We start from the raw sequence: 27,914 nt of genomic DNA, 5'->3' as shown, positions 1-27,914 counted from the left end.
ATTTCAAGTGTGCTTGCTCTCGATCCAGCTCCTGTGTTTACTGATTCAGATCTTTTAAAAATAAAATCACACCGTCTAGAAACTGGACTGGGAAGTAAAATTCACAGGAGTTCAAAGTTCACATCCCCCTGATCAAATGGATTTTGGCAGAGATTTAACTCACCACAGCACTTGCTCACAATTTTGGCGTTTCATAATAAAAACATTTTGGTTTTGAAAAATCGTCACGTTCTACCCAGAGCCATTTCAACCATTTAGTTATCGTGCATTGTTTGTACATCTAAGAAAGTAAAAACACAGAACCAATAGCACAGAAAGAGGCCATTTGGCCCAACTGGCCTGTGTTGCTGAGCTCCAAACGAGTCTCCTCCTACCCTCTTGTTACCCTGCCTTCAAATCCTCCTGTCCCCCACCCCCCACAATCATATGTTTAACTGGCTTTGATAAAAGGCATCCAAGCTGCTCATCTCCAATAACTGGTTCTACATTCTAACCACTTTGGGGAAAAAAAGAGTTTTCACCTGAAACCTTTATTGCTGATCAACTGGAATTTGTGGTACTTAGTTCCAGACTCTCGAGCACAAGAGGATCTTTCCTACATCCATTCTATCAAATTTAAGAACATTAAAAAGCGCCATTGGGTTAGCCCTCTTCGCTCTCCCCGCCCCCCCCCCCAAAGAAAAGAGCGCATTGAATTTTTCCTGATTGTAATAACCATTCACTGTGTAGAAATTATTGCAAGATTGCTTTTAAACACGGTTTAAAAATGAAGGGGTTGCTTTTTTAAGACGGTCGGGAGTCTCTGGAACTCTTCCTCAGAAGGCAGTGGAAGCAGAGTTTGACTATCTCCAAGGTGGTGATAATAGACAGATTCTTAATTAACAAGGAGGTGGGCGAGCATGGTGGCGCAGGGGCTAGCACTGCTGCCTCAGTGTCATGGACCTGGGTTTGATCCCGGCTCACTGTGCGCTCTCCCCTTGTCTGCATGGGTCTCACCCCCACAAACCAAAGATGTGCAGGATAGGTGGATTGGCCACGCTAAATCGCCCCTCATTGGAAAAATTAAAATTAAAAAAAGTTAACAAGTAGTTTAAAAGTTAGGTTAGGTGGAGGCTACAATCAGATCAACCATGGTCGTATTGAATAGTGGAATAGGCTCGGGGGGGAGGGAGGGGCTAATCCATATGTGCCATGGACAACGTGTCCATATTGTGTGCATACTTTCCTGAACACCCAGCATTGCAGTGTCTCAGTGCAGGCTAGAATGGCTTTCAACGTTGGAATGTAACTTCTTTAAAAGTTCATGTCCTATTGCAGCAGATTTTCCCTGGTGGCTGTTAGAACTGAACTGATATTTATTTTTATTTGCAGTGTTAAAATAAATAGTTAACCAAGATCGCAATTGAAGAATAACTGCAACAAGGCGACTTATAAAATATGAAGCCTCCACCATAGACTACTTGAAATGGGGCTGGTGAATTGGGAATACTTTGCAGCCACTTCATTAACATTGCTGCATGTTCTTGTCAATTATTGTTAATCTGGGCCACAGAGGCAGAGTAGGCCTTTTGGAAATTGCACAGTTCAGAAAACTGATCACTTAAATGATAAATTATTTTCTTCGGATACATGCACTTAAATGCCTTGTCCCACTGAAATAATAGTATCTGCCTGCAGACACCGACCCCGGAGGGAGTTGGGGAGAATGGAGGGAGGAGGTGGCAGCAAGACTTTGAGCCCAGACAAAATAATGCATTTTATTTTTTTAACTCACTTACATTAAGTTAGAGTATGAGAAAACCACGATTTTACTTGGCAAATTACCAAAAAAAAAAATGAATGTTTTTAACTGCATTACTTCCAAATGCAGTTGCTACAGCGCATTGAAATTTTATTCCAAACATCAACCCTCGGCATTCAGTTTGGTCCCATCATTTGAACAGACAAAAAGGCTGGTGGAGGACAGCCAAAGTTTCACAGCCAGCATCTGTGCAGCTCAGTTCCATCTGCACCACAGGTTAACGGTTATGACAATGACCTAGTGATTAGAACTCATCCACAGTAACCCACGTCACAGGAGCAGTTTGCTATTTGGGATCGTTGGAATTGTTGGTGCCATGTTGCCCTCTGATCAGTCTCAACCACTGGAGCCTGCTCCACTTTGATTGAATAAACTCGGTTTGTTCTCACTGGAATGACGGAGGTTGAGGGGCGATCTGATAGAGGTCTACAAAATTATGAGGGGCTTAGACAGAGTGGATAGTCAGAGGCTTTTTCCCAGGGTAGAGGGGTCAAATACTAGGGGGCATAGATTTGAGGTGCGAGGGGCAAGGTTTAGAGGAGATGTACGAGGCAAGTTTTTTACGCAGAGGGTAGTGGGTGCCTGGAACTCGCTGCCAGAGGAGGTGGTGGAAGCAGGGACGATAGTGACGTTTAAGGGGCATCTTGACAAATACATGAATAGGATGGGAATAGAGGGATACGGACCCAGGAAGTGTGGAAGATTTCAGTTTAGACGGGCAGCATGGTCGGCACAGGCTTGGCGGGCCGAAGGGCCTGTTCCTGTGCTGTACGTTTCTTTGTTCTTTGTTCTCATCACATCGTACACCTCGATCACGTCTCAATCCCAGTTGTCCGCTGCCCAGGATTGCTCACACGTCTCAGCTTGCAAATCCCCTCCCCCTTTAGCCCACCCATCCCTCATACTGTCAACAAATAAAACCCTGGTGCTCCGCTGCACCCTGGGAATCAGAATCAGAGCGAGAAATCAGAGTATTCTTGGTAGCGTTCTCTTCCCCAGGCGGATGCGGCGGGGCAGTGGTCTCGTCCCTGAACTGGAGATCCGGACTCTGGCGACTGGAGTTCAAACCCCAGTATGGCAGACGGTGAAATTTGAAATCAACGAACAAAGAACAATACAGCACAGGAAAAAGGTCCTTCGGCCCTCCCAGCACGTGTCCTATCTGGACCAACCTCTTGTATCCTACCTTCTGCCCCAGACGTCCGCCATTGTTCGCCCAATATATCAATCACCACAAGAATGCGCCTTCGAGCATTTTCAATGTGTCCCAGTTTGAAATTTGAAAATCTGGCCACCCTGTCAGCGATCAAATTAAGGCACTTAGTGGCCAATTAAGGACCTCCTTCAATCACCTCTGGGGGTTCTAACAGAGACGGGGCAGAGGGAGTCGGTGCCAAGTTCCCCACCTGCCAGGTGAAGTGTTTAAAAATTATAAAAAGATTCAATACCAAACATACACCCACCCCACCCAGCCCTTCTGCGGATCACAATCATCCAACACCTATAGTGACGATGACACTTATTTTTGCAAAATCCCTGTGGTACCCATTTAGAAATGAATTCCTTGCCCTATCTGTCTGAGCTTATGTCACTCGCGAGTCAATCTCAAGCCCCAGGTCCAGTGTTATACTGCAACCTCCTGGTACGAGGGCAGAACTAAACAACTTTTGTGCATGTCGATAAGGTGATCAAGAAGGCATACGGCATGCTGGCCTTCATCAGTCGGGACATTGGATAGAAAATTGACAAGTCATGTTGCAGCTGTACAGGACATTAGTTAGGCCTCATTTGGAATATTGCGTACAATTCTGGTTGCCACACTACCAGAAGGATGTGGATGTTTTGGAGAGGGTACAGAAGGGGTTTACTAGGATGTTGCCTGGTATAGAGGGCATTAGCTACGAGGAGAGTTTAGATAAACGCGGTCTGATCTCACTGGAATGACAGAGGTTGAGAGGTGACCTGATAGAGGTCTACAAGAGTGGCATGGACAGAGTGGATAGTCAGATGCTCTTTCCTAAGGTAGGAGAGTCAAGTACTAGGGGACATAGGTTTAAAGTGCGTGGGGAAAAATTTAGAACTGAAATGAAATGAAAATCGCTTATTGTCACAAGTAGGCTTCAAATGAAGTTACTGTGAAAAGCCCATAGTCGCCACATTCCGGTCCTGTTCAGGGAGGCTGGTACGGGAATTGCACCGTGCTGCTGGCCTGCCTTGATCTGCTTCCAAAGCCAGCGATTTAGCCCTGTGCTAAACCAGCCCTGATGTGCGAGGCAAGTTTTTTTTTAAAAACACTTTTTTTTTTTTTTTTTTACACAGTGGTAAATATATGGAACGTGCTGCCTGGGGAGGTTATCATAGATTATCATAGAATTTACAGTGCAGAAGGAGGCCATTCGGCCCATCGAGTCTGCACCGGCTCTTGGAAAGAGCACCCTACCCAAGGTCAACACCTCCACCCTATCCCCATAACCCAGTAACCCCACCCAACACTAAGGGCAATTTTGGACACGAAGGGCAATTTATCATGGCCAATCCACCTAACCTGCACATCTTTGGACTGTGGGAGGAAACCGGAGCACCCGGAGGAAACCCACGCACACACGAGGAGGATGTGTAGACGCCGCACAGACAGTGACCCAAGCCGGAATCAAACCTGGGACCCTGGAGCTGTGAAGCAATTGTGCTATCCACAAGGCTACCGTGCTGCCCACGGGTGGTGGGAGCAGGTATGATAGTGGCATTTAAAGGGCATCTAGACAAATATATGAATAGGGTAGGACTGGAAGGATACAGACACCGTAAGTCCATACGGTTTTAGTTTTGGCAGGTACCATGGTCGGCGCAGGCTTGGAGGGCCGAAGGGCCTGTTCCTGTGCTATATTGCTTTTAGTTCTTTGTTCTTATTGCTGCAGTGGTTCTGAGAATGTAGCATCCCCAAACTGGTGCAGTGGGAAAACTGTAACCAAGGTGCCTTCATTAATAAAATAATAACAGTTAAAGCACCTTATGCTAGATGTTGTTACGTTTCTCCAAACTCTGAAGTTGAAGAAAATATTAATGCCTCAGCTAGACAATACATCACAGACCCGGATTATTTTGCTGTTACCATAAAACTACTCTTACAAAAAAAAGCTTATGGCTCAAATTCAAAAAACAGAGATAAGAGCGTATTAGAAAACACTTCACAGATTAGGTTCAAAGCAAAGTGGAATTAAAAAGTCCATTGTTCAATCCTTCATGCCTCAAAATAACCTCTGGACATCATGGAAAAAATCTCGCTGTACTCAAATTGGCTCTTGTATTCTCTTCATTACAACAGCAGCCAGCCTTCAAAAATACTTCCTTAACCTACAGCGACTTGGGACATCAGGAGGTCATGCAAGGTGCTAAATAAATGCAAGTTCTTTCTTTCTATTTTACAAAAAAAACACACTAGAATGCAGTTGGTTGCATTAATTTACTATAACCTTTGTAGAAACTGGGCCATCAAGATACAGAGCATGTAAGGAACCTCTTATTTCCTGGTCTGATCCTGGTTTCCTTTAAATGCCTGTCCTGCTGGCTGTTTTTAATACTACAGGCTTCTGGTTTTGAAGTGACACCCCCACCCCGCCGCCGCAAGCTGCTATTTGGACTGGCCCAGACACACCCCTTGACGCAGTGTGCTCTGTGGCATAGCTCATGATGTTACTTTTATGGACTTGTCTAGCAGCTCCAAAACTCTTGGACATTTTCTGTTTTTGATTGGGATTGGTAGAGCCTTCAGAAGATTCTGGAAGAAAGCAGTCTCCATTTTTATCTCAGTTCTGTGAAAACCTAGGAAGCAGCAGGAGTGGATTTAAACACAGTCAGCTAAGGCGGGCGATTTTAAAACACTCTCCAGCCAGACCTGCGAAAACCTAACCCCTGCATGGAAGGCTGGGAAAGGCATAGTGCTGATTGCCCCCTGCACCCCTCCCCCCCCCCCCCCCCCCCCGAGATCTCTAGTGGGCTGTAAGAAAGGGTCTTTTACTTTCTCTTCACTACAGTTGAAAGTGCAGTCAAGCATTCCAGGGGCAGCATGGACGGAAAACCCTCTTTCAAAACTCACAGGTAGATAATTCTAATACTATCTCTGTGAGGACAGTCAATCTGGTGGAGGCCTGTACAAGTGAAGGCGACCCTCCAGACTAATTCCTGCAGCCCGCGAGGTCTAATTGAAGGCTGATTCTAAAAAGATCCAAACCAAACAAGGATTGCAAAATCGCCGACTACAAAGAAACCCCGCAAAGATTCACCTCTGCCCTTTTAATCCCTGTTATTTTTTAACCTTTTCCTTCCCATCTGTCGTGTGTCTGTCTGGTGTGTGCCTGGGTGGAGGGTGGAATAGTTAAATTAGCCGACCATTGTTGTATTATTTCCATTATAGGTGTATCTCTTCTCTTTTTTCCCCCAATTAAGGGGCAAGTGTAGCCGATCCACCTATCCTGCACATCTTTGGCTTTGTGGGGGTAAGGCCCATGCAGACACAGGGAGAATGTGAAAATTCCACATGCACAGTGACCCAAGGCCAGGATTGAACCCGCATCCTCGGCACAGTAAGGCAGCAGTGCTAGCCACTGCGCCGCCCTTCTCTTATAAATAAGCAGTTTAAATGTTTTACTTACAAATCTGGTGCCCGTAAGTCACTGAAGCAGCCACAGGTCAAAGATCTCAGAGAAACATGCAAATTATTGATTAACTCACTTATGTTGGGGTACCGGGGCCGATTGGACTGGAATTGACCGTGTACTAGTCCTGAGTGTCGTGGCAGGCACCCAAAGTTATTATTCTGCTCTTCCTTCAAGAGTTAAAATGCATTTGCCCCTTTGAGTCAATGCTCAACTCAGCCACACCGTCCAAATTTGAACTTTTAACTGGAGAAAAACATTGGAAATCTAAAAGTCTCTTAGATGCAGATGATGCCTATGTTACAAGGTCAACACAGAATTAAAGGCACTGGAAAGGTATTAGAGACAAAAAGATGTTCCGCATTTTTCCAAGTGTGGACAGGTTGCGTCAATGAGCCTCACCAAATAATTGAACCACTCATGTCTCTGACCAGGAACAAGGTTAGAAGTTCTCTCTGGTCAGAGATGATCAAACGAGCGTTCTACTGTATAATTGTCCCTGGGTTGCTGCACCAGTCAAGGCAGGTGAAGGAGTGAGATTTAGGAGTGATAAATAAAATCTTCTGGAATTTTCCTCGATTACCTTTAGGGATTGGAGATTGTTTATGTAGCATTTTCCCTCAGGAGATTGCACAGGTGATGTACAGTCCATGTTAGGTGGGTATAAAATCTCATGGAAAGATGTACCTTTCTGCACTGAGAAAGTGGTTAATCAGAATACATAATACCAAGAGTCACCTTCTTTTGGGTGGACTAGCATTGTGCACACAATCGCTCACCCTAAGCTCAGATAGGCTGAAGAAAACGGTAATTGAAATACGGTACAAGCGTAACGCACTATGAGCCCAGAGCAAATTTGAGAAGTGCCCACTGAAGGTGGATCTGTAGTTGGATGCACGAATGTCTCAAGCTGAACAGTGCATGGTGTGGCCAATCGCCTGTACCCTTCCTAAATGCTCTCCTATATTCTTAATTGGATATTTTGAAACGTCTGAACCTCCAGCTGAAGGACTTGGAGGAAGAAACTGCATTGCAGGCGATAGACAAAACATTTATGTAGAATACATTGAACATTCAATACAGAAACAAGCCAACCCATTCATCCCAAACAATCCATTTCACTGGTAATCCTCCACTCCAGCCTCTTCCCATTCTTCCTTATCCAATTATATCAGCGTAACCATCTATTCTATTCTATTCTCCCTCGCATACTTACCTAGCTCCACATTAAATTGATCCAAGCTATTAGCTTGTGGATTTGGGTCACAAAACAAAATCACTGTTTGGGTAAAGACATTTCCCCACAATACCTCACATATTGGTGATTATCGGATGCTGAAGGCTTCCTGTGTTGCTTTTCCTTTCAAGTGGAAAGACTGTTCTTCTCAAACCTTTCATAATTTTAAAGAACTTATTGGGTAAACCCTCAAGCTTTCTTTTCCAGAAATAAAGGATGGAGCCTGCCCATCCAGCGGTAGAACCTCAACAGTTCAAGCATCACCCTCGTGAATCTTTTTACACTCTTGCCCGTGCCTTGGTAGCTTTACTGCAATGTCCAGAACTGTACAGAGCTCCAAGGTTTTGTACAAGTTTCGTATAGCCTGCTTTTCAATTCAACCCCTGTAGAACTAAACACTAGTGATGATTTGCTTATGTTAATCCATCTTCCTAATGTTATTGACTTATTTGTACACTGATCCCTTTGCTCCTCCGCCCCATTTAGATTCTTATTTCTTACTTAATTTGTGACCTTCATATTTTTCTTCTTAAAATGCAGTCTCTCACCCAGGATGAAATTGTCACCCATTATTATTGCCTGCTCTGCATGTATGTTGATGTTTCTGGAATTTCCGGTTCGTCTGTGCTGATTCTACTACCCTACGCCCCCAAATTTAGAAAGCATTTGTTGATTCCAAACAGGTTATACAAATTGTGAACAACAGTTATCCCACCTTCAGTCACTGAGTCGCTGCCCTTCACTCCTAACTCGGAGAATTGGCGATCTATTCTGCAATCTGACCCCTGATTTCACAAGCTGACCCTAGTCACCATTTACGCTGGTTGCGCAAAATGGAAAATGAGCGGACCACATCACATTTGATGCTTCTGACCAACAAATAGCACAGATCACAGTGTGTTCAACTGTCAGGAGGCCAGACTTCAACTCAACAATACTCGTGCTACATTAGAACAGAGCCTACCACGTGATGGAACAATGTTGGCGCTAGAATGTGCCCATAGTGTTCTCGACGTTCCGCCAGGGATTGCGCCAAATTGAATCTTGCGGTGTCATATATCATTATCATAAGGCAATTACTTACAGAAATCCTGACATTCTAATATAACTTGGAAAGGTCACACCTACAGAGCTCCTTAAATTAATCAGAGTGGTTACAACTCAGTATACAACCTTATACTTTGCTTTAGAAATTTCAAAAAGCATTTCAGCACAAAACAAGATTGACTTACCACCCTGAACATCTAGATAGCCCGGTGTTAGCATTCAAAACCCAAGGCATATTTACTGTAAAATATTGAATAGTGGCACCACTCCGACTGGATAATGGCAAAACTCCTCAGGGAGAGAAGGGATCGCTTTAGTACAGTTGGCTGGATGGCTGGTTCGTGACGCGGTTCAATTCCCGTATCGGATTCAGTTAGCCATGAAGGCCCTGCCTTCTCAACCTTGCCCTCGCTTGACGCGTGGTGAGCCTCCGGTTAAATCACCACCATCCCTTGAAGAGGAGCTTATGATCTTCTGGGACTATGGTGGCTTTTATTTCGTTTCACCTCCTAAAATGGTAACGACCCCTGTTCTGAGCAATGCAGTGACTGAAACTACTAAGCCAATTAAAGGTTTCAATTTCAATTAGAATTGGTTTCTCAAACATTTAATTCTAAATTCTATCACAAGCATCATGATATTTCAAAATCCGACTTACCTTCCTATCATTTTGCTCCGTGGGATCACCGGAATAATGACCCTATAGGAAAGGAAAATTGATGGCTTGAGAAATGACCTTCATTTTCCTCCTCCATACATGTAACAGTAGTAACATTTAAAAATAATAGCTTTTTCAATAGCTTATTTGTTCCAAATTTACTAAACAAAGAACAGGTCGACCTGTATGGAAGGCACACAATGAACTTAGCAGAAATATTCCACAATTAATTGCTCATCAACAGTGACGAGGCTAGGAGGGGAATTAGAAAAAAAACTTACTCCAGGGATTTCAAAAATACACATGCAGAAAAGTAAGTGAATTTATCCTTCAGATGTGCTTTGGAACAAAAGTCAGCCTGGAAAAAAGTGTTCACTAAGCCACAAGACTCAACCCCCTTGAGGAGGTCCCCACTCAACATCCACCCACGATGAACAGACGCAACAATGTCAAAATACAAGTATAACATTGGAAATGGGTGGATCAAACTATACAGCAGGCAGTCAAAAAGAATGGGTTCAAACAACCCACTGTCCACTAGCGTGTCACTTTATAGGATTTTGTTCATTGTCAAGGTATAGGGAAAAGTATTTTTCTGCGAGCAGCTCAACAGATCACTAAGTACTTGAAAAGAAAAGGGAATAAAAGAAAATACATAATAGGGCAACACAAGGTAAACAATGTAACTACATAACACCGGCATCGGGTGAAGCATACAGGGGTGTAGTGTTAATGAGGTCAGTCCATAAGAGGGTGGTTTAGGAGTCTGGTAACAGTGGGGAAGAAGCTGTTTTTGAGTCTGTTCGTGCGTGTTCTCAGACTTCTGTATCTCCTGCCTGATGGAAGAAGTTGGAAGAGTGAGTAAGCCGGGTGGGAGGGGTCTTTGATTACGCTGCCCACTTTCCCCAGGCAGCAAATTACAGGGTGCTGAGTGCCTGGAACCTGTGGCCAGGGGAGGTTGTAGAAGCAGATACATTAACGGCGTTCAAAAGGCATCTTGACAAACACATGGATAGGATGGGTATAGAGGGATACGGCACAAGGAAGTGCTGAGGGTTTTGGTCAAGGTTGGTATCATGACCCGTACAGGCTTGGAGGACCGAAGGGCCTGTTCCTGTACTGCATTGTTCTTTGTTCTGAAACTGATAGTTGCATTGTGTTTGTGCTGTCCAGCAAGAAAAGGCAGTAATTATCCTGCTCTCTTTGACATTCGTTTGATTCAAATATGACCTTCAGCTAGGATTTCATCCAACTTTGATTTCCCATTGCTAGCCACTTCCAACATTTTGTACAGGTCAGCTTGTGGACTAGTAACACAAGCCTCACTTCATTCAACACCTTCTTAATAAGCTTGCGTCACAAAGAATGGAACATTTTATTGTCCATTGTATCCAGTATTACTTACATCATGTAAAGGGTAGGCTGCAGTGTAAACTCCACTGGCAATAAGGCTGGTGATCCCTGTAATAAAACAAATGCTGGGTTTAAACATAGAATTGAAGTACAAGGTTTAGTTCTTGCCATGTAATAAAAGCTTCTGAATCATAATTGAACTATTCCAGTGTATGAAAAAGGAGAAGGTGTGAAAGAGCCACCAGGAAGATATCTATCCTGTTAATGTGGATCACACATTGATGAGTTCCAGAGCGTGGCTGGGAGGTCTTGCCAAACACTGCCAGAATCCAGGAGGGCGTGTGCAGGTTAATTCCAGGAATACACGAACTATATTTTAATTGGTATTCACAGGTAACATTACATGGCTTCATGTAGATGGCGCTTGAACAGGTGCAGTACATTGGTCCCATTTGCTCTTAGTGTCCATCTATATAGAGATGAACATAGAACAATACAGCGCAGTACAGGCCCTTCGGCCCACGATATTGCACCGAAACAAAAGCCATCTAACCTACACTATGCCATTATCATCCATATGTTTATCCAATAAACTTTTAAATGCCCTCAATGTTGGTGAGTTCACTACTGTAGCAGGTAGGGCATTCCACGGCCGCACTACTGTCCTATATCTATTACCCCTCAGTTTAAAGTTATGTCCCCTCGTGCCAGCCATTTCCATCCGCGGGAGAAGGCTCTCACTGTCCACCCTATCCAACCCCCTGATGAATTACAGTATCGCATCTTTTTTTAAACAGAGAAAAATTACAAGGAAGGAATCTTTCTTTACCCATGCTATATTTTGCTCTGGTGCAAGTCGCTCTTTTCAAAATTTCATAAACCTAGGAGAGAAAAGAACAAGTATATTATTTTATGACATTACACTGTTGCTATTTCTGTTATGAGTCAAGTGTTACAGATTACTAAAACTCTCCATTATATCCAGGCATAACAGCATCAACAGGTCAGTCGACAGTTTTGAAATCCAAAATTTAATGGATTAACTCAGGACAATTCATAAACATTTCACCAGTTTTTATTTAGTCCTTGGGTTTCTACACAAGAAAGCAGTTATCTTGATCACTTTCCAATACTAACTGGAGGGACTCGAATCCCTGACCTTGGCCCCTTCTTAGTTTTGTCACATATTTGCTTGGATCTCGGTCTTGGTGTTGGAGAACTAGCATTCAAATTTTTCTTTCAAATAATGATAGCAATGGTCAAACATTTTCTAGGGTTATTCACACTAATTGCACAACACTATTTACACTAGCCACATCACACAATGCTAATGGCGCATGATTTGGATATTGGGCTGGATTTTGCAGTTAGCACAAAGCGAACAGCGCTTATAGCAGACTGCAGAGAAAGCTTCCTGCAGAGATCCAACAACCTCTTGCCATGGATTTCCCAGCAGCAGTTTGAATCAGGCACTGAGTCAAGGAGATCTCTGGGCATCCAGCAACCGTGATGTCAGCGAGGAGGGTACGCAGCCAATCACATTGCAGTAGTCACACAGACAGCAAACCAGAAATTAAAAACACCAAATCCATTCACTTAAAAAATGTATATTCAATAATAATATAAATTAAGATTGGATTAAGCCGCTAAAAAACAAAACTGTACTAAACAAAAAAAGTGGATAAATATGACATTCCACAAACGTAAAATTGTCAGGGTCAGAACGTTGAGCAGTAATTATGAGCTTAAAATCCAGCTGCACATCGCTCAACAAGATGCAACAACCTTTCATGGCTTTTTGCAACAAGGCTGACCTCAAAGATGGAAGTTTAGTCAATGCACCGATTGCTTAGGGATTGAGTCGAGCATGGGGGAGGAAATCACCAGCGGACACTGCCTTGAGGAATACCGAATCATTTCTGGATTTCCCCATTATTCTGCTCATGTACACACTCCATTCAGTTCCAGTAGAGTAATGATGGTCAATGCTAATCATTGTGTCATCATTACTGCCACAAAATCCAGGACAATCTCACGTCAACGATGAAGGTTCAGATTAAGAAGCGAGGGAATTACTATTCAGAAATATTCGCAACTCATTGGAAAAGGTGATGCCACCAGCTTTGCTCTCCAACATCTAATATCTCTTCAATTAAGTGCTAAAATGAGCAGCAAGAATCCTTTTACCATAGTTTCTGCGAATGTTTAACATTATTCTTCCCATATTGTACTGTGACTAAAGAAATGCTTTGCAAGGATTTGCAGTTGTGATCAAGTTAACAGACAAAGCAGAAATACATGCAGAGCTACAAAATAATCGGTGACTTTTGCATCATATTTGTAAACTTCGCTCTGATAGTTGAGCTGTTGAGTTAGAGGGTGATATTGTGAAAATTTGAGAACATGTGGACTTGGCAAGAGATCAAAAATCAGAGATGGTCATGAATTGCAGATCTGAGTAGCTTGAAAGTAAAATACCATGTCTTCGTCATTTTCTTGTACTATTTGTTGGATAGACTTTAAAACATATAAAAGCAGAAGAATCTGGTTGTGTATATATTTTCCCACATTCTCCAGCAATTTCAGTATGTGATTTTCAATATCAGCAATTCTATTGTTTCACTTTCCTGTAATTAAATGGACTATTTGCCTTTAAACTAAAAACAAATGCACAAGTCCAAAAACATTCTTAAAAACTTAGATCTTATTAGAACTTATTCTTAGACAACAAATTATTTCTGTAAAATAGAATTGAATAAACCATAAGCATCAACTTGGTCTAGATGCTTGATCTACTGAAACATGTATCCCATAAAATAGTGCAGGATATGGAGATGGAATAGGCCAAATACGCCAAATACTGGAAGAGGACAGGATGGGACTTTCAACAAATTGCTAAATATATCCCGAGAAGGAACTAATCATAGAAAGATTCTGTTGGAATTTGACAGCGAGAGGGGAGGAGGGCAACGGGAAATAAGTTTGACCGACAGAAAGGAGAGATTTCTAGTAAGATTAGTCAGTCACAGAATATAAACGTCTTTGATCAGGCAAAGTTTTTCCAAGAGGCTATTCCCTCACTGGATTCCAGAACATGTACTCAAGAAAATGGCCAATCTATTCCAAAGGACTGTGACAAAATTGCTGGGAACACTTGCCACTAGATATAGGAACACAGCCCATTGAGACTGCAACCACCCTCCACCCCCGCACCTCTATGAACTAGACAGGAATACACTGATCTTTCTTTGCAAAATATGATGGAGGTAGGGGTAGCCAAGTATGGGGGGGTGGGGGAAATATGGAGAAAACAGAGTAAAGGCACTGGAGGGCAAACACAAAACCTGTCGCAGCCTTGTGGTGTAACCTTCCGATAGCTGACCATCTAGAGAGAAAGTAAATTCTGAGAGAGTACACTAGGCTCCTCAAGATGCATTAAAGAAAATGATCCAGGGTGACTCACATTCCGGAGCTGCTATTTCACTGGCAATGTAGAAGTGGCAGTTTCTAATTCAGATATTATCTGCATGATAATATTCATTCAACATACCAATTTTTACAGTCATCAGAGTCTATAGATTCTATAGACTCTGGAGCAGTTACAGCAGATTGGAGGGTAGCCAACGTAACCCCACTGTTTAAAACAGGGGTTAGAGAGAAAAAAGGCAATTATAAGACTTGTCAGCCTGACGTTGGGGGTGGGGAAAATTCCAGTGTCCATTATCAAAGGTTTTACTGCAGGGGAAACCATGCTTGACAAAACTATTGGAATTCTTCGAAGATGTAACCAGTAGAGTTGGAGGGGTAGCCAGTGGATGTGGTTTATTTGGACCGTCAGCTTTCGACAAAGTCCCACGTAAGAGATAAGCATGCAACATTAAAGTGCATGGGATTGAGGGTAGTGTATTGAGATGGATAGAAGGATAGAAAACTGGTCATCAGACAGAAAACAAAAGGATAGGAATAAACGTTTCTTTTTCCGCTTGACAGACAGTGACAAGTGGGGAATTGATGTTAGGACCCCATCTATATGCAATATATATTAATGATTTAGATAAGGGAATGAAATGCAATATCTTCAAATTTACAGATGACATAAAGCTGGGTAGGAGAATGCAGAGATGCTTCAGTGTGATTCGAACAAGCTGAGTGAGTGGGCAAATGTAGTATAACATGATAAATGAGAGGTTATCCACTTTGTTAACAAAAATAGGCAGGCAGATTATTTGAATGGTTATAAATTGAGGGAGAATGTGCAACAGGACCTGGGTGGCCTCTTGCACCAGTCACTGAAGGTAAGCAGGCAGGTGTAGCAGGTGGCAGGGACGATAAATGGTGTGTTGGCCCTCACAGTGAGAGGATTAATGTACAGAAGCAGGGATGTCTCGCTGCAATTATACAAGGCGGCCACACTTGGAATATTGTGTGCAATTTTGGTCTCCTTATCTGAGGAAGGATGGTCTTGCTTTTGAGGGAGTGCAGAGAAGGTTTACCAGACTGATTCCTGGGATGGTAGGACTGACTTCTGAGGAGAGATGTCGGTTAGGATTATATTCGCTGGAGTTCATAAGAATGTGGGAAGGTGGATCTCATAGAGATCCTATAAAATTCTGACAGGGCCAGTCAGGGTAGAATCAGGAAGGAAGTTCCTGATAGTGGGATGTCCAGAACAAGTGGTCACAGTCTCAGACTATGGGATAAACCTTTTAGGACTGAGACGAGGAGAAATTGTTTCACCCAGAGAGTGGTAAGACGGTGGAATGAGTTACCTCAGGAAGTGGTTGAGGCCAAAACATTGTATGATTTCAAGAAGCAGTTAGATCTCGCACTTGGGGCGAAGGGGATCAAAGGATATGGGGGGGAAGGGGGTGGAAGAGCGTGAACATTTTATGGAGTTCGATGATCAGCCATGATAATAATGATTGGCGGAGCAGGCTCAAAGGGTCAAATTACCTCCTCCCGCTATTTCCTATGTTCCTATGAGTCTGTACAACACAAAACAAAACAAAACGCGACAAAACAGCTGCCATATATACTCATGGACAAAGACGAGAGTGGTCCTAAAGGAAGAGTGCTAAATTGGGGAAAGGCCAAGTATAACAAAATTCGGCAGGAGCTAGGGAATGTGGATTGGGAGCAGCTCTTTAAGGGTAAACCCACATTTGAAATGTGGGAGTCTTTTAAGGAAAGGTTGATTAGAGTGCAGGACAGACATGTCCCTGTGAAAATGAGGGATAGAAATGGCAAGATTAGGGAACCATGGATGACGGGTGGAATTGTGAGACTAACTAAGATGAAAAATGTAGCATACATAAGATCTAGGCGACTTAAAACTGATGAAGCTTTGGAGGAATATCGGGAAAGTAGGACAAATCTCAAACGCGCAATAAAGAGGGCTAAAAGGGGTCATGAAATTCTGGTCGCCGCATTATAGGAAGGATGTGGAAGCATTGGAAAGGGTGCAGAGAAGATTTACCAGAATGTTGCCTGGTCTGGAGGGAAGATCTTAGGAGGGACGGCTGAGGGACTTGAGGCTGTTTTCGTCAGAGAGAAGAAGGTTAAGAGGTGTCTTAATTGAGGCATACAAGATGATCAGAGGATTGGATAGGGTGGACAGTGAGAGCCTTTTTCCTCGGATGGTGATGTCTAGCACAAGGGGACATAGCTTTAAATTGAGGGGAGATAGATATAGGACAGATGTCAGAGGTAGGTTCTTTACTCAGAGAGTAGTAAGGGCGTGGAATGCCCTGCCTGCAACAGTAGTGGACTCGCCAAAATTAAGGGCATTTAAATGGTCATTGGATAGACATATGGACGATAAGGGAATAGTGTAGATGGGCTTTAGAGTGGTTTCACAGGTCGGCACAACATGGAGGCTCGAAGGGCCTGTACTGCGCTGTAATGTTCTATGTTCTAAATATATTTGGCCAACAGGGTTAAGGAAAATCCCAAAGCCTTTTATTCGTATATAAGGAACAAGAGGGTAACAAGAGAAAGGATTGTCCCACTCAAAGACAAAAGAGGGAATCTACGCATGGAGTCAGAGGAAATGGGTGAGATTCTTAATGAGTACTTTGCATCGGTATTCACCAAGGAGTGGGACATGATGGATGTTGAGACTAGGGATGGATGTTTAAATAGTCTAGGTCAAGTCGGCATAAGGAAGGGGGAAGTTTTGGGTATTCTAAAAAGGCATTAAGCTGGACAAGTCCCCAGGTCCAGATGGGATCTATCCCAGGTTACTGAAGGAAGCGAGGGACAAAGTAGCTGGGGTCTTAACAGATATCTTTGCAGCATCCTTGAGCACGGGTGAGTTTCCAGAGGACTGGAGAATTGCTAATGTTGTCCCTTTGCTTAAGAAGGGTAGCAGGGATAATCCAGGGAATTACAGACCTGTGAGCTTGACATCAGTGGTAGGCAAACTGTTGGAGAATATACTGAGGGATAGGATCTATTCACATTTGGAAGAAAATAGACTTATCAGTGATAGGCAGCATGGTTTTGTGCAGGGAAGGTCATGCCTTACAAACCTAATATAATTCTTTGAGGAAGTGACAAAGTTAATTGATGAGGGAAGGGCTGTAGATGTCATATACATGGACTTCAGTAAGGCGTTTGATAAAGTTTCCCATGGCAGGTTGATGGAAAAAGTGAAGTTGTATGGGGTTCAGGGTGTACTCGCTAGATGGATAAAGAACTGTCTGGGCAACAGGAGACAGAGTAGTGGTGGAAGGGAATGTCTCAAAATGGAGAAAGGTGACTAGTGGTGTTCCACAGGGATCCGTGCTCGGACCACTGTTGTTTGTGATATACATAAATGATCTGGACAAAGGTATAGGTGGTCTGATTAGCAAGTTTGCAGATGATACTAAGATTGGTGGAGTTGCAGATAGCGAGGAGGACTGTCCGAGAATACAGAAAAATATAAATAGATTGGAGAGTTGGGCAGAGAAATGGCAGATTTGAGTTCAATCCAGGCAAATGCGAGGTGATGCATTTTGGAAGATCGAATTCAAGAGCAGACTATACGGTCAGTGGAAGAGTCCTGGGGAAAATTGATGTACAGAGAGATCTGAGAGTTCAGGTCCATTGTACCCTGAAGGTGGCAACGCAGGTCGATAGAGTGGTCAAGAAGGCATACAGCATGCTTGCCTTCATCGGACGGGGTATTGAGTACAAGAGTCGGCAGGTCATGTACAGTTGTATAGGACTTTGGTTAGGCCCCATTTGGAATACTGCGTGCAGTTCTGGTCGCCGCATTACCAGAAGGATGTGGATGCTTTAGAGAGGGTGCAGAGGAGGTTCACCAAGATGTTGCCGGAGTATGGAAGGTGCTAGCTATGAAGAAAGGTAGAGTAGATTAGGATTGTTTTCGTTGGAAAGACGGAGGTTGAGGGGGGACCTGATTGACGTCTACAAAATTATGAGAGGTATGGACAGGGTGGATAGCAACAAGCTTTTTCCAAGAGTGGGGGTGTCAATTACAAGGGGTCACGATTTCAAGGTGAGAGGGGGAAGGTTTAAGGGAGATGTGCGTGGAAAGTTCTTTTACGCAGAGGGTGGTGGGTGCCTGGAACGCTTTGCCAGCGGAGGTGGTAGAGGCGGGCACAATAGCATCATTTAAGATGCATCTAGACAGATATATGAACGGGCGGGGAACAGAGGGAAGTACATCCTTGGAAAATAGGCGACAGGTTTAGATAAAGGATCTGGATCGGTGCAGGCTGGGAGGGCCAAAGGGCCTGTTCCTGTGCTGTAATTTTCTTTGTTCTTTGTGTTCTATATGGTCCAGTTGACTGGACTCTAGAAATTAAGAATGGTTAATCTTTAATATTTTAATTATAATCCGTCTCAAACTACATCAATTTGTAGACTGTGAATATAGAACACAGGGTGGTGATTTAATCGAGGGTTCCAAGATTATTAAAGGATTTGATAAGGCAGATTGTGAGAAACAGATTGTGTTGGGGCAGACCAGAACATGGGATAGAACCTTAAAATATAGGCTTGGCTACTCAGGAAGTACACTTCTACACCAACCCTGGATTTCAGCTCACAAAAGGCTACAGGGCGGCATGATAGCACAGTGGTTAGCACTGTTGTTTCACAGTGCCAGGGACCCGGGTTCGATTCCCGGCTTGGGTCACTGTCTGTGCGGAGTCTGCACGTTCTCCCCGTGTCTGCGTGGGTTTCCTCCGGGTGCTCCGGTTTCCTCGCACAAGTCCCGAAAGACGTGCTGTTGGGTGAATTGGACATTCTGAATTCTCCCTCCGTGTACCCGAACAGGGGCTGGAATGTGGCGACGAGGGGCTTTTCACAGTAACTTCATTGCAGTGTTAATGTAAGCCTACTTGTGTGACAATTACAGAGGTTGAGTCAATTGAAAATTTTAATCTGCAGAAGCTAGTATTTTGTTGGGAAAGGACCTAAAGGGACATGGAAGTTAGTTAGTTAAGTGACGTCAACAAACAGATTAGCCATGACCTAACCGGATGGCAGAACAGGCTCAAGGGGCTGAATGGCCTTGCTTTGTCACTATGTCCCTACATGGAGAAAAGAGGCACAGCAGCAAGGAGTTCACAAAAGGCTCACATTTCTCAAACTCTCGAGATGTGATTTGCAATCTCACAAAAGACTTGAAGCAAAGGCACATGGGATCAAAGAGGATGTGACAAATTAAGAAAGGATATTCAACGATAAAGTGGTTAATCATAAACAGGACTATTTTAAACTTCTTTGGGATTAGTGAGGGCGGCCCATCGGGATCCAACCTGCAACCTTTGCGACGGGATAATATTACTAATGCTCCTGAAGACGATATCGTAAACATATTTAATTTTCCCTCGAAGATCCAAAAATCCGTGGGAAAGCAAAGAAGCATTTTGAGAAAAGTGAAACAAGTCAAAAGGAAGTAAACCAGCCCAGACTGATGAGTAACAAATGATGTTCAGCTCTGACTAATGTAAGGCAATATATGCAGATAGTAGATACCGTAAACGGTCTTCAGTCAAAGGCTTAAAACTCTAGAAAGACCAAAGAAAGTGACAACTAATCAAATGAGATCTGTAACACACAGCGTGGGCTGGACATTCATTGGACATGTCCTGATATAGATGATACCACACATTCAGTTCTAAAGTACAATCAATCCATATAGGTGAAGGAAGTTACAAAACTCTCAGCAGCAACGTCAGAAGAAAACAGGTAAATGATGTTTACAACTTTCCTAAGGTGAATGTTGTAAAATGATTCAATCAAATTTCCCCAACCTGAAACAGCCACTGACCTGCCCAATAAAAAAAAACACATCACTCATCTGATGAGAATAAAAATTTCTGTAAATAACATGAAAAAGCTGGGAAATGATTTACAAAAATAACTTCTCCCAATTTTCTTTCAAAAAAAAAAATCGAAAATGACAGTCCCATATGGTAGCAATCATCATCAAATAGCCACAGGGCGCCTACTGCCCGTCTTCCTTCTTCCAAAGTTTTAAAATGGGGACAGGGGCAAATTGCTGACCTGTGAAAGCTTCGGCTTTCTATTAATCTCTAACAGATGCTACTAGAAATAGTCTGCTGTCTAAAAGGAGGAAATAAAGAAGAGTATGGATAGAAGAACATTTACCTGCCTTGCCAAAAGCAGGTAAACAAAAGGGAAGATATTCCGGTCATGAAATAATTGTGTCATCTGTACCACATACTCCCATCACATGGTCAACCATCTCAAGATAACACAGAATCACAGAAGGGGCCCTTCGGCCCATCCAGTCTGCACAGACCCATGACAAACACCTGACCTGTCTACCTAATCCCATTTGCCAGCTCTTGGCCCACAGCCTTGAATGTTCAGACGTGCCAAGTGCTCATCCAGATACTTTTTAAAGAATGTGAGGCAACCCGCCTCTCCCACCCTCCCAGGCAGTGCGTTCCAGACCCTCACCACCCTCTGGGGAAAAAGGTTTTATCCTCAAATCCTCACTAAACCTCCCACCCCTCACTCTGACTCCCAAGAATCATTCCAGAATTAAGGCACCAAAATTTAATCCACCGATCTTCAGAGACTCATTAGGCCAGCTCATTTTGTAGGCATAATTCAAGTTGTTGTCTGACCCTTCACAATCTCAAGGTACCGCGTATCCCACAGGAGTGCCTTTGTCAGAAAGTGAATGAGGCAAATAAACAGCCATGGTTAATCATGACAGTGGACTGATTTGCCTCAATTTAGCAATCGACACAGACTCGAGCAAGGCCTATGTGGATGGAAAATTATGCCTCTTGGCATTTGCCAGATACTTAATGAACAACAATTACTCCCTTTTAATTAATGTCCTCGTTTAGACAATGAGGCACAACAGTAATTTGAAATACAAGGGATTGCTTTTGCAGAGTGTGTTTTTTTGAGCACTGGTTGAAGCAGAGAATCCAAAGTAGGCAAAGAAAGAAGCATTTGGATGGTGGGAGTGGAGGAGCATAGCACAGGAAGTTTTAAATTTTACAAATGTTGACAGAACATGGAACAGGAATTTATGTTTGTCATGGCTCAGTTGGGAGCATTCTTGCCCAAGTCAGAATGTTGTGGGTTTGTCACACTCCAGACGCTCCGAACAAACCCAAATGGACACTTTGCAGCAATAGGGAGGGAGTGCAACACTGTTGGAGGTGCATCTTTTTAGAGGAGATGATGAACTGAGTCCTCATCTACTCTCTCAATGAACAAAAAAAACAAAAGAACAGGAGTCCTGGCTAATATTTGTCCCATATCACCGAGAAGCAGGTTATTATTTGGTCATTATCACATTATTTAGGACTGTTTGCTTTGGCTTAACTACTGCATTTCCTACAGTGACTACACTACAAAATTTACTGTGCCGGTTTGTGAAATATCGATTCAAGTCACACTGACCTTCCATCCTCTTTCACTGCTATGGCAACTATATTTCTGTAAATGCAAATTAGCTATGTCCTCTGAAGCCCAATAATCATGTTAGCCAGGTAGGCTATTGCACAAGGGGTATCATAGAATCTTAGAATTTACAATGCAGAAGGAGGCCATTCAGCCCATCGAGTCTGCACTGGCTACATACCAAAGATAACTGCCCTGGATTTCCTAATCCCAGGAATATTCAATTACATTCCTGACTTGTGCCTTGTAAATGGTGGACAGGCTTTGGGGCAGGTCAGGGGATGAGTTACTTGCAGTTGGATTCTTAGTCTTTGACCTGCCTTGGTAACCACGGTATTATATGGCTAGTCCAGTTCAGTTTCTGATCAATGGTAACTCACAGGATTCAGCGATGGTGATGCCATTGAATGTCAAGGGGCAATGGTTAGATCCTCTCATAGGAGATGATCATTGTCTGGCACTGGTGAGGTGTGAATGTAACTTGCCACTTGTCAGCCCAAACCTGGATATTGTCCAGGTCTTGCTGCATTTGGACAGGGACTGCTTCATTATCTGAGTAGCTGCAAATGGTGCTGAACATTGTGCAGACACCTGCAAAAATCCCAATTTCTGACCTTATGATGGAAGGGTGCAGGGGTAGAGGGCCCTGCTACAGAGGCAGAAAGGGGGGCTGGTGCCCCTGGTACACTACTATTGGACAGCAAACATTGAGAAGATGGAGGGGGGGGGGGGTGCAGAATGGGTTAGGATGAAGGAGGTGTCCTATATGGGATCCAGCTTCAGGGCTATGGTGACGGCTCCACTGTTAGCTCCGGAGAAGTATACAGGGTGGTACATTCGATGGTCAGGAATCAGGTGAGGAGGCACTTGATGTTGGGGTTGACGCCACTGTGCGGGAACCATAGGTTTAAGCCGGGGGAGATGGTTGGGATGTACAGGAAGTGGAGGGAGGCAGGACCGAGAGGGTGAGAGACTTGTATCTGAAAGGGCAGTTCACGGGATTGGATGGGCGAGGTTGCCGAGCAGGAGTGAATTTAGATACATGCAGATGCGGGACTTCGCAAGAAAGGAGTGGAGGGTGCTTACTAGGTTGCCAGGGTATACCCTACTGGAGCAACTGCTGCTCCGGGACGAGTGGCAGCCTAGCTAAGGGATCTGTAGGACTTGTTACGGTTGGAATAGATCATATTTGAGTTGAGGGGGTCGGAGGGGGGGGGGGCTTTGAGACACGGCGCGGGTTGTCCATGACAATGTTTGAGGTACTGTTTGTCACAGAGGCTGGGGCAAGTGTAGGTGGTAAAAATTATACAAGCTGTGGAATGAGAGGTTGTTGAGTGTGTTGTTAACATTACTGTTTTTAAAAAAAATACATTTATTGATGAAGCAGCTGAAGATGGTTGGGCCCAAGACACTACTCTGAGGAACTCCTGCCGTGTTGTCCTGGAGCTGAGATGATTGACCTCCAACTACCACAACCATCTTCCTTTGTGCCGGGTATGACTCCAACCAGCGGAGAGTTTCCCCCCCGATTCCAATTGACTCCGGTTTAGCTCGGGCTCCTTGATGCCACACTCGGTCAAATGCTGCCTTGATGTCAAGGGCAGTCAGTCTCACCTCAGGCATTCAACTCTTTTGTCCATGTTTGAACCAAGGCTGTAATGAGGTGGTACCCAAATTCAGCTTCTGTGAGCAAATTATTGCTGAGTAAGTGCCACTTGATAGCACTGTTGGTCAATGCTTCCATCACTTTGCTGATATTGGAATGTAGACTGATAGGACGGTAATTGGCTGGGTTGGATTTGTCCTGTTTCTTGTGTACAGGACACACCTGGGCAATTTTCCACATTGCCGGGTAGATGCCAGTGTTGTCGCTGTACTGGAACGGCTTGGCTAGGGGTGAGGCAAGTTCTGGAGCACAAGTCTTCAGTACTATTGCTGGATATTGTCAGGGCCCAGAGCCTTTGCAGTATCCAGAGCATTCAGTCATTTCCTGATATCACGTGGAGTGAATCGAATTGGCTGAAGACTGACATCTGTGATGCTGGTACCTCCGGAGGAGACCGAGATGGATCATCCACTCGGCACTTCTGGCTGAAGATTGATGCAAATGCCTCAGCCTTGCCTTTTGCACAGATGTGCTGGGCTCCTCCATCATTGAGGACGGGGATATTTGTGGAGCCTCCTCCAACGGGGAGTTGTTTAATTGTCCACCACCATTCACAGCTGGATGTGGCAGGACTGCAGAGCTTAGGTTTGTTACTGAATCGCTTAGCTGCGTCTATTACTTGCTGCTTCTGCTGTTTGCCACACAAGTAGTCCTGTGTTGTAGCTTCACCAGGTCGACACCTCATTTTTCAGTATGCCTGATGTTGCTCCTGGCATGTTCTCTGGCACTCTTCATTGAATTACCGGGTGCTTCTCAACGGCTGACCTGGCAAGGCGGTCACATATATCCAGCGTTAGTTAGAGCACTTAAACTAGCCCCATGGCGGAAATGACTGCTCCACCAGCTGATTTGCCTGGATCGTACTCGGCAACTCCTCGTTAGTGAGGGGGAGCAGCTCTTGAATGATGCCACTGCGCTGACCAGCCCCATGTTTCAGTGATGCCAACCTGGCCCGACTGTTGGACGCTGTGGATAACCTGTTCCCAGAGTGGGTTCTTGATACTGGTGCTAATTCTTCTTCATTTCTGGGATGTGGGCTTCGCTGGCTGGGCCAGCAATTATTGCCTATCCCTAAATGTCTTTGAGAAGGTGGTGATGAGCTGCAGTCCATGTGGTGTGCAGTACACTTACTGATAGTTTCACCTAGAATTTCACAACCCTTCAAAGAAATTGGTTAAAGACATGCACAGTGGGGGGGATGGAGAAGCACAGTGGGGGGGGGGGATGGAGAAGATGACTGAAGAATGTCCCATGGGCTGGGCCATTAGCAGATCCTGGCACGGTTTCGCCACAAACTTTTCGGAAATATCAGTGCAGCTAACACTGCTCTACAAATGAATTTCGCGCCCATAGTTACCGGTCCTGTTCACTCAAATCCTAAATGCCTGGCTGACCCAAGTTCACACATTCAAAAAATTGCCACACAAAGAAATCTCAATGCATGACATGAACTTCAGCTTTGAGCTGCACACGCTGTATAAAGATTTTATAGAAGGGTTTCGATCTGGCGGGGCGGCTAATTATTGGTACGATTCGAAAAAGTTGAGAGCAACCCTGGCTTTGTTGCATTTTGAAAACTGGCATTAGACAGGAGCCATCTTAGAGTCAGATTCAACCGGTCTTTGAAACTTTCGGATTTGGACACTTCTTCATTTCCAACCAAAACCATTGGCAGATGATGGAATCCATAAATCATGCTGAGCACTTTTCCTGACCATTCACAGAATCAGGGGGTCATGGCAGTGGTACAGGACTCTTGTGTCTGCACTGGCTCTCTCAATGACCAATTCACACAGTGCCATTTCCCTCACCTTCTCCCCTTAACCCTGCACATTCTCCCCTTTAACCCTGCACATTCTCCCCTTTAACCCTGCACATTCTTCCTCTTAAGACAGTGCCTTTTGAAAGCCTGGATTGAACCTGCCCCCACCATATTCTCAGACAGTGCAAAACCAGACCTTAATCAATCACTGAGTGAAAAAGATTTTCCTCATGTTGCTTTTTGCTTCTTTTGCCAATCACTTTCCAATCTGTGCCGTCTTGTACTCAATCCTTTCATTAATGGGAATAGTTTCTCCCCCCCCCCCCCCCCAATGGGCTATGGTTTCAAACCCCCTCATTATTTTGAATACCTCGATCATATATCCTCACAGCTTTCTTTTCCCAAAGGTAGAAAGTCCCAGCTTTTCCAATCTCTACTTCAAACTGAAGTCTTTCATCCCTGGAGTAAGCATGGAAAATAAAGTTTGAAGTGGTCAGAGAGCTAAAAAAACAATCTGTCTGCTGGACTGATTTGACTGACAGGCAAGTTGGTATAGGCTAGAAAAAGAATGACCATGTGTTCATGCAGTTTTCATGTGGGCGTCGCTGGCTACGCCAGCGTTTATCGCCCTTCAGAAGATGGTGGCGAGTTGCCTTGTTGAACCGCTACAGTCCTTCAGGTGTAGGGAAGGACTGTGCTTTTATACGTCAGAATGGACTCGAGGGGCTTACTCCATTTCCAAGGTCGCATGTTCAAGAGATAATCCAGTTGGAGATTTAAAACGAAAGAGAAAATGCTGGAAAATCTCAGCAAGTCTGGCAGCATCTGTAGGGAGAGAAAGGAGCTAACGTTTCGAGTCCGATGACTCTTTGTCAAAGCTCACAGACCTGCTGAGGTTTTCCAGCATTTTCTCTTTAGTTTCAGATTCCGGAATCCGCAGTAATTTGCTTTTATCCAGTGGAGGTTTAAAACCTTTGAATAGATTTCATGAATGGGAGTTCTCACCATCAAGATCAATTTACAATTGTTAGATGTTTATTTTTTATTTCCACATGGCTCCCGAGGTCTGCCATGGAGGTGTGTGGGGGCATGAGTTGGCATGGGGGAGAGGTTCGTGCGAGCTGTGAGGAATGAGGGTCAGAGCTGCTGGGGACCTTTGAACCTAGGCAGGTCTGCAGAGTTTGGGAAATTTCCTGACTTGAGCTGTCCGCCTCAGTGGTGAAAATTCATTCATTACCCCTCAAGCGTCTGAAATGGAATTATTTTTTCCTCAACTTGCCATGCCTTCATCCATCCCAATCTACAATGTCCTTCGGCCCGGCACTGAAAGATCGTTTCTGTGACTCTTCGTATTCTCCCCCTCGCCCTTTATTTCCACATGGCTCCTGAGGTCTGCCATGGAGGTGTGTGGGGGCATGCGTTTGCATGGGGGTGGGGTTAGTACGAGTTGTGACCATCTTGGCCATCTCGTCTTCAGCAGCCTAGCTACACACTTGCTCAGTAAACCCCTCGGTCATTACACTTCCCCCCGCCGCCCCGCCCCCCCCCCAAAACAACCCTCCACCATGCCCCCCCTACCCCCAACCCCCTTCCTTTAAAGTTCTCACTGAAACACAATGTTTTGGCCAACCGGTCAGCCAGCACTCCTAATATCTCATTTTTTGACTCAATGCCTATTTTCCCCTCATCCTGCAAAATTCCCCTCCCCCCCCCCAGTTAATCATGTAAATTTTTGTTGTTCATTAGCACATATGTTTTTGGACGCGTGTACCTGGGTTCCAGATTCCTAAATAAATGCTCCCCTATTTCTAAAAATATGATAGCCACATCCAAAAATAAACCTTGAGCTCAAGACATGTAGATGATTGAACACTTAGTCTTTGCCAACACCACTAATCAGCATAATTTACATCGCAGGTGGGAACTCCATTCGGAAATGTTTGCTCTCCAATCAATAATAATAAAAAGTTTAAAATATTCACACCACCAAACTCATTTTTGCAACTCACTTTCCAGGGGCGAGATCTTGGTGGGGAATGCGGTGTGTCTATAAACTTGCTGCTTATTCTTCAAGTAGCAGCAATAAATTAAAGGAGCACTCCTTTCCCGAGATTAATCTTTTCCTGAAGGTTCTGAATCGGCCATTTTGTCCCATGGACATTTCCTGTTTAGGAAACAATAAAGGTCTTGTTCTCTGATAAATATAAATAGATATAAAAGGTCGCCATGTTCCCAGATGACCATGGGCTGCTTTCCCCTTTCAGGGAGAGAGCTGACTGGTGGTGATTTAACCCGATAGTCCATCCTCAGTGACTGATCGCATTGAGAGGAGTGTGCCAGGATGAAACAAAGTCATGGCTGGGAGAGAAGATATCCGAGTGGAGGACAGAACCTTTAGGAGAAACTTCATCATTTGAAATTTACATTCCAGTTTGCCCACTGTTCATTTATTCCTGTTTTTTTTTTTTTAGTGTCAGGGGACACCCATTGTTGAATGGCTTTGCATCAATATTACATTTCCCTCCTGACCTTCAGGGTATCACCATTGCGTCGTCTTTTCTGTTCACCAGAAGAGAAAGAAAAAGACGCTGGAGGAGAAATGATCAACATAAACTCGTCATAAACACTTCGATATAAACCATTTCTTCCAATACAAATAATGTTCGGAAAAATCTTCTCGCTGACAGGAACCATTATTTTATCCGTTATTGCTTTTAAACTTCTATATCAATTGGTATTTCACCAAAGAATGTTGTCACTCTGGGACCAGACTCGATTGAAGATTATCTCATCAGACAATTTAGAATAAAGCCATCATCTTGTTCTGGGCGTT

At 44.0% G+C, this 27,914-nt stretch overlaps 1 protein-coding gene across 2 annotated transcripts in view; it reads right to left on the bottom strand.

Annotated features, from left to right (window-relative positions):
* ano1a (anoctamin 1, calcium activated chloride channel a) overlaps positions 1-27,914 on the bottom strand; it is a 235,369-nt gene that overhangs the window by 170,600 nt on the left and 36,855 nt on the right. For both annotated transcript variants that reach the window (XM_072466740.1, XM_072466741.1), the window contains exons 5-7: positions 11,578-11,629; positions 10,801-10,856; positions 9,396-9,437 (exon numbers count right to left, since the gene is read on the bottom strand). In XM_072466740.1, the coding sequence (XP_072322841.1) occupies positions 9,396-9,437; positions 10,801-10,856; positions 11,578-11,629 (150 nt within the window). The remainder of the gene's footprint in view (positions 1-9,395; positions 9,438-10,800; positions 10,857-11,577; positions 11,630-27,914) is intronic.

This window comes from Scyliorhinus torazame, chromosome 10 (assembly GCF_047496885.1).
Source record: "Scyliorhinus torazame isolate Kashiwa2021f chromosome 10, sScyTor2.1, whole genome shotgun sequence".
Taxonomy (NCBI): Eukaryota; Metazoa; Chordata; class Chondrichthyes; order Carcharhiniformes; family Scyliorhinidae; genus Scyliorhinus; species Scyliorhinus torazame.
This window is presented reverse-complemented; position numbering and strand designations above follow the sequence as displayed.